This window comes from Cimex lectularius, unplaced genomic scaffold (genome assembly GCF_000648675.2).
Source record: "Cimex lectularius strain Harlan isolate CLEC.00 unplaced genomic scaffold, Clec_2.1 scaffold221, whole genome shotgun sequence".
Lineage (NCBI taxonomy): Eukaryota > Metazoa > Arthropoda > Insecta > Hemiptera > Cimicidae > Cimex > Cimex lectularius.
This window is the reverse complement of record NW_019392775.1, coordinates 265194-273346: the sequence shown is the minus strand read 5'-3', so window position 1 is coordinate 273346 and position 8153 is coordinate 265194. Positions and strand designations below refer to the sequence as shown.

At 33.6% G+C, this 8153-nt stretch overlaps 1 protein-coding gene across 1 annotated transcript in view; it reads right to left on the bottom strand.

Annotated features, from left to right (window-relative positions):
- Window positions 1–242: 242 nt before the first annotated feature.
- LOC106663269 (hemicentin-1-like) overlaps window positions 243–8153 on the bottom strand; it is a 242533-nt gene continuing 234622 nt past the window's right edge. Inside the window, exon 14 of the mRNA XM_024227612.1 lies at window positions 243–432. Coding sequence (XP_024083380.1) covers window positions 304–432 — 129 coding nt within the window. The 3' untranslated portion in view covers window positions 243–303. The remainder of the gene's footprint in view (window positions 433–8153) is intronic.

Genomic DNA, 8153 nt, shown 5'->3' with positions numbered 1-8153 from the left:
TACGCTGTTTTAAGTCCTGTTTAATTTTTTCTAGGTTGAGTAGTTTTTGAGAAAACCAGGGGTGGCACTACCTGTCGCGGCAGTTGTATCCGCAAAAATAATTTCGTAAAAAATGAACCTAAATTTTTCTACGGCAGTCAGGAAATAGCTGTTAATAATAACCAAAAATCAATTTTTTTATATAATAACTCTTATTACTTTGTTAAATACATCAAGTGAAAATACTAGAAATAAATAGGGTAAACGGTTCAGAAGAACTTATGATATATTTAGTATTTACAGAATAATACAAAACATCTAAGATTATATACAGCTCTCTTGAATCCTATGGTTGGCGGTAACTACTTCAGGTCCGAGTTTTTGGTTGTGAGATTTGACAATCAGGGTATCTGAAACATTTCCCGAACTTCCTCGCATATTTCCTCCTTGAACCTGCAACAGTGAAAACAAATGTTGAAGCGAATAGGCCAATTTATGAAACATGATTGGAATTATTACTATTAAAACTGATTGATTATGTTATATATTCTAAAAATAATATAGCTTATCAAGTAATTGTATTCAGAAATTAAAACTTAATGACATTTTGAATACAACGATTCTTGTAAAATAAATGTAAAATAAATAATAAAAAAATAAATTTTCTAAAATCGCTGGTTTTATTTTACTCCTCAATTGAACAGTTAGTTAATATCAAAAGAAAGAAAGGGTATTTCAATCGTTTCGTTAATGGACAGCCTTTTCTGGTTCCAACTGAGTTTCCTAATAGTTGAAGCTACCAGGAACCTTGGGAAAAATATTTAAGATAAAAAAACCACTCCCCCTCGTTTGGAAAGTTTAAATCTGAGTATACCAGCATAAAGAATAAGGTGGAGATTAACTTGGGGTAACGAAGCCTTCAAGGATATTGTTAATCATAGTAAGTATAACACTCTTGCCGGTAATAGTCATACATGCTGATCGGCGGAACAAAAATGTATAACTCAAGGCAAACCGGCAAGGAGGTGGTAGAAGAAGCTTCAGTTCATGCTTCAACCACTTCCAGACATTTGTCATCGATTGGGAAAATAAACAAGGCTGATCAATAAGTACCAACTAATTGATACTCGTAAGCTCAAAACGATAGAAAATTTATGGAATCTCATACTTTCTTGAGCAAAACCATAATAATTTTTGTATCGCGTAATAACGTGAAATGAAAAATCAATTCTTTATATGTTCCAAGCGCTGAACTAAAAAAGAATAAAAATAGTAATAGTGAATGTCTGTCAATGAAAGGAGTAATTCATAATTCATAAAAGCAAAAATTCTGAATACTGGAATCTAGCATTGGTCAATCCAGAATTCCTATCTATATTCATGACAATGTAAGTCTGAATGTCTAAAAAACGGTATACCAGACACATACACGAATTGGATTTAGTGTCTTAACTCATTAGCGATATTCAACATACCTAATCTATATCCAAAGAATTATCAATTTTTCATTCATCTGGAGGGCTTTATTAGAAGTAAAAATTTATATTTAAACGTTCAGACTTTTAACATTAAATTTTAAAGTTTGTTGTTATTTGTTTCGTTGAAATTTCCTTAAAAAACATAAATTATCGTGTAACACGTTAGCAAAATTGTTTAGAAAAAGCTTCTAGAAATTGCACATTTTTATACAACAAACAATTCTTCTTCTAAAGATGTAATTTAAAAATTCTCAAAAATCTCACTCCCCTTAAAACGAAAAAAGTAAAAACCAATTATAAAAAATGTATGTACGAAACCTCATGTCTGAAAAAAAAAGCTTTACAGTAACTTAGACAATTTTGATTGGGAGTGTTAACTCATTCAACCTTACAGCCTAATCTCTATCTACTATCTAGGGTTATAATGTTTTTCTAATAACTGGTGAACTTATTAAGGGTAAAAATGTATTTAAATGTGGCACTTATAAAAATAGACTTTTAAATTTTTTAGGTACTTGATTTAATAGTTTTTTCTTCAAAAAGGCATAAATTATTTTCTGACACGTTGAAAAAATTGTGTAGAAAAAGAAGCGTCTAAAAATGGCTAATTTATTTTTAACAACCAACACTTTTCGAATGCTGTGATTTTTTATATATATGTCTTACCTGTCTCACAATCAAAAGGGAAAAATTATTTAAAATATATAAGGATATATATTTTAATATTTATATATATATATATATTTTTTTTAATAATGAAAACATTTTTTCAAAAGATTATTGTTCTCTGAAACCACTTCTTTTTGTATGTTCAAATTTTAACAACAATGGAGGTGACCGTTCAAAAACCCATAAAATTTTCATTTAATTGAACCCATCCTGTGACAGCTTGAAAGGTTGGTTCGGTAATTTGAGGGTTCTGCGCAGGGCATTCAGCCAATGCTAAAATTGGCAAGTCGTTATTAATGCATTTTGTCTCATCCATCCACATAATGGACATTGTAGTTAAGTGGCTTGGGCTTTCAGCATATCCATAATGGCAATTAGCATCACACAGCGGTCTCCTTCCGTATCTACTAATTGTTGAACAACATGGGTCCCAAAGCCAATAAACCTTTTTCGATTTTCGAGCGATTGTGTTAAACGCCAGAATGCATTTAAGACTATTTAGCACAATTTAAACAATTTAATTGATTAAAAAATGCTTATGGGTTAAAACTTAGTGATAATTTCAGAAATTTGAAATATACCATGGATGATAAAGATCCGTCAAAGGCTCTGCGAGAGAGTCTCTGGAAATTTAAGATTTTCTTTAATTCCAACCAATTAACAACAATCCCAGTGATTTCTGTTTACATAAGGCTATTCAAGGAGATCAAAGGTTACCTCCCATCCAGGTAAGTTTTTTATAATTAAAAAAAAATGTTATCCAAATCATCCTCAATTCAACATACGAAATAATATTTTGTAGCTAAAACACCTTGCCATTTGTTTTTTGATCGGTAAATGGTTTCAAAATAGATTTTTTAAAGCTTTTAGTACAAAATCCAAGAAACAAATTTTATTAAACCAACCATCTGTACTGGTTTATTGACACTTTTATGGAGGAAATCTATTGCTCTGTAATTTCTGGTTTCTGTAATAGATTCTTTGTATAGGGTTGAATAGAAATCATTATAAAGAAAATCATTCTGTCCTTAAGCTGATATCTCAACTCACATAAGGTTATACGTGAATGTTCCAGTTGAGTCAAAAGAAACCCCGCTAACCGTTTTTACAAAAGTTGTAGTCTTTAAAAAAATTATATTTACCCTATAGGGATTTTTCTGGGATCAGTTAATCCAACTATAATGTATTATACCTTTGTCGGAAAATATCATCAATAAGGACCTATATTCAAATAAAATAACTATTAACAAGGGTTTCAGCAAAACAGACGTAATCCAAAGCCTTTGATCCTTACCGAATCGTTTGGCCTGAACTCTAAATAAACATTCCTATACACGTAAATGTCTAAATATTTGGAAATGGGGGAAATAAGATTATAATGAAAAGACATTCTATTTTAAAAATCAAAAACTCTAGGTTGTGTCAATAAACATATTTTTAGTAAAATCCACCCGGATTCTAAATAGCGGGCAGACTTTAAAGTTAATGCGACTTGATTACATTATAATTCGAAAAAAAACTGCTAAGACTTGGCACAGATAGTCCGTTATAAATAATTATTTAACTGTTTTTAAAAGTGTTTTAATGAAATCAAATTTAAAGTAATGAAGAAAAATTATTCTAGGTTACACAGTTCAAAGGAAAATTGTTTTGTTTAATAAAGTGCAAACTAAAAACTATCAATTTAACAACTGAAGAAACGTAAGCCACCATGAAAACTTTCGTTTATGCTCATCCTGGTCTCTTTCTCCTTGGTACTTGGCCTGTCAGGCGCATTATGGTCTTGATAAACATCAAGACCATAAGTTTAATTAATCAACAGCTAATTTTTGGAAAATTTAAAATAATTCTCGTCATTCAGGATGGTTTATCGTCCAACTCCCCGATCGGTGTCGCAGACGAGGAGCCACCTTTCCAATGTTTTTTCAGATTTTTATTAATAAAAATTTCAAGGGTTATGCCGGAATATGAACCCAGAACTGGTAGCTTGGCAAAAACGAATCGGATGCCCTAAGCATTGGTGGCGCGTTTTGTTGGTAAAAGAGACACACTGGCTATTCCGCTAAGACCAATAATTAAAAATAGGTATAAAAAATCATTTTGAAGATATCCGTTGGACTCGGTTGATACGATACAGAAAAAAAAACCAACCAATGAGTGAAATCGTCAGATTTTCAATGGGTGAAGGGACAATGGCAAATCCTTTGTATTTTATCTCTCGAATTTTCCATTATAAAAAGCGAAATTATTTATATTGAATTATACAACTGAGACAATTCTGGTTATAAAAAAGCACCTCAATAAACACAGGCGCTTCAATGATAAAAAATTGTTGGAAACAGATTGATATTGATTTGTCTAAAGTAAGCTCAGACGCGGTTATGCAATTCTGAATAAATACAAATGCGGAAAGGGTGCCGGATGACGGTGAAAAAAATTTTTTCAATACAACCCGCCTAATCCGAACTTTATTTACCTTTTAATTCATTTATTTTAACCCAGTGTTGTCTAAGGGGGAAATTAAATGGAGTCCCAAATGCGTCCTAGCCGTTCTTGAACTTTTCCCAAAGCGTTTATCAAATGAATACCAAGTTTAATAAGGCAAATAACAAGCAGGTATACAGAAACTAGTGCAACGGCACGAATTGTTTGCACATGCCCTAGTTGATTGTTTAAAACTCCTCTGAGCTCCTTCCATATTTTTTTCACACCTACGCCTAACGGAACTGAACAACTGAATTGCTTAACTTTTCAGTAATATTTTAAAAATTAACAACATGTACGTTTATAACTCGAGGGTAATCCCTCCCACAATAAAAAATAGACAGCCAAATACAACGCAACATCCGTAGCTGTCAGTATCAGCCTACTGAATGTAACCTCACCTGTCCCAGAGAAATATATAGAATTATAAAATACCGCAAAAATAATAAATCCCCTGGCCTTGACAACATTCAGAACATCCTCCTCAAAAATCTTTCATAAAAAGCCAGAGTTCTCCTAACAAACATCAAATTAACTCGAAAACCTCTCATTTTAAAACTTGGCGTGTTCCTATCCGATCCAAACAATTACAGGCCTATTAGCCTACTTAGTTCTGTCAGCTATGTATGAGCGTGTTATGCTCAGGCGCATAGCCGCCTTCTTTTATGAAAACAGAATCATTGCCGAAGCAGTTCGGTTTCATCTACCATTGCCATAGAAGCCAGGAAAGTGAATGTAGTAATGCTAGCCTTTGACGTAAGAAAGCATATTGGAATGATTTTCATTGACATCTAAAAACCTCTGACACTTTGGGCATAATGATATAATCAGCAAGAAGATGAAATATAGCTCACCTCCTTAAGTAATAAAATTAGTCGACTCCTATCCTCTTATCCAGACAATTTCCTTTCGATCATCGCTTTCACAGCCGAGTGATATTGTTGCTGGTTTTCCTCAAGGCTCTATCCTTAGACCCTGTTCCCCCTGTTCCTTGTACAATATATTTTAACAAAATACCTTACCTTCAGAACCTAAAAATAGCTCTTTGCGCTGACAATATCTCTTCTACTCTTCCTCTTAGAGGATATAGATATATTCTATATATATCTGAACATTATATGTATATCCCCTTGGGTTGTCGCAAATTAATGCAGGTTTGTGGTTATAAAATAAAAACAATTAAATAAATGATTTAAAACATTTTTTATCAATTAAAATACCCTCCATCACTCCCAATACACTTCTCTCGACGTGAGGGCAACTTCCCTGTACCCTGTGAATAGAATTTTGAGTCTTTATTATTAACTAATTCTGTAAAAGCATTTCCTAACGATTTTCGATCAATATATTTTTGTGCTGTAAAACGTTGTCCAGGTGTCTGAAAAAAAGTGTAGTCGGTGGGCGAGAGGTCGGGAGAATAGGAGGATGAGGCAAGAACCTCATAACCAAGATCCAACAGTTTTCGTGTTTTCACATGTGAGAGAGACATGGGGCCGAACGTTGTCGTGTAACAGAATCGTCGTTTCCGATTAACCAAAGATGTCAATTTCTGCTGCACTACTTCTCATCATTGATTATTTCGCCAGGATTCACGATGCTGTAGTAAATCAGCCCAAATGAATCCTACCAAAGAGTAACCATCACATTTTTTATGTTTTCTCCATTGCCGAACTACTATTCAGCACATTTTTTGTGGTCGTTTGATGAACCGTTCTGTCCGAGGCTAAACTCGTAAAACGAAATTACACGAAAATCACGCGTTGAACGTAGTACAACTGAATTATTTGGAAGTAACGAATTGCTACTTATGTAAAGAAACATTTTTGTTTGGAAGAGGATTAAAAAGTGTTGACATTCGTACGAAAGAAGAATCCATCAAACGTAGACTGTTTATTATACAGAGGAGTAATTGAAAGAAAACATGAAAACCTGCAGAATTTTGCGGACCCAATACAATCGCAAGCAATGCACTGTATAGGAACTTTCTATGGCCGTTAGAAAATTAAAATTAATCATAACAAAACGGAGTCAATAGTTTTCACCTAGCCTGTTGCACAAAACGATCAAAATTGAAAATGTAACAATGTCTGAGTCGGTCAAATGTGTGCTGATATTGGACTCATGTTCCTCCTCATGTTAATGGTGAAGTGAGCAAGGGGAAAGTTGCTATCCGCGTACTTTTCCCTCTGCTCTAACCCAGCTCAGGCTGTCGCCGGCCAATAAACTTCAGTGGTGGTAAGCCAATGCTCCGTTATGCGTGTTAACTGAGGTGTTTAATCTAATATTTTCCATCCAACATAAAAATAATGTGATGTAATTAATAAGAATTGAATTATGGACCAACCCAGCTGGAGGTAAGTGTAAGAAACACTAAACCACTATATTTAATGTATATATTTGTACATAAAAATTTCACTTTCTGAATGTCAGAACGTTTGACAATTATACATTTAAATTAATTTTATTGATCAATACATTATCATGATAACAGTAAAATTTAGCAATTACTTTTTTCGACAAACTGTGTAATCTACTTTACACTTATTCAATTTTTTCGAGGAAAAAATATAACTCAGACATTTATACCTAATTAAACAAAGAAACATTGAGCTTCATTGGGTAAGACTGTTAAAAATAAAAATACAATCTTTATTTAATTATGTTTAGAAAAGGTTCAGCCATTAATCCGTGATATATTGTCAGGTTTTATTGATAAAAATCCTCCTCTCTTTTAGGCAATTTAATTATCCCACCTTTTCTAAAGCCTTTGGGCTTTATGACCAACCGGCTGCCCGAAAAAGTTTTTGGTTATATAATTTAGCACAGGGAACGTTTGTTAATCGTGAAAGTGTACGACCGGCGAATATATCGGGTCGACGTAGCACGTCCCAGATCAAATACAACACATTTCGCCCCGTCACAGACGTCTTGCCTTGTTATGGGCCGGCTTAATTTCCAATGTGGAGACCGTCGACGAAACCATTTGTACGTTTCAATTTTGACGTTTTGTGTGGAGCGGAGGAATTGGCCGTTTCCTCGTCCGGAAGCCAGTTGGCAGGAAAGGATTCCATTCTAGCCTCACTCCACGATCTTGTATGGATGATGTCGACTTTAGAAATGTAGATTCATTTCGCTTTCCCCATTATAGATTCGGAATCCATCATTCTTCATTTACGTAACTTCATATTTAAATATTTACCAACTATAGCGATAATACTGGTATGTGCTAAAATAATGTTTTTTCCCGATCTCGAACAGAACAAATTATCCATCCCCATCTCTGAAAGAATCAAGATTGTTGAATAATAAAGCCCCATTATTGTTATGCGCTTTTAACTAGCGTGATAAAAGTGGTCAGTGAATAACAATTAAAAGTTTTCTCAGAAATGGAATAACCTAACGATTGCAAAGGCTGGAAAAGCACCGGATAAAGCTACCTACTTCTTATAGACCCAATGTCACTACTTTCGGTGATTTCCAAACACTTAGCGAAACAATTACCCAAGAGACTAAAAAGAGCAAGATGTCTGAAAAAATATACCG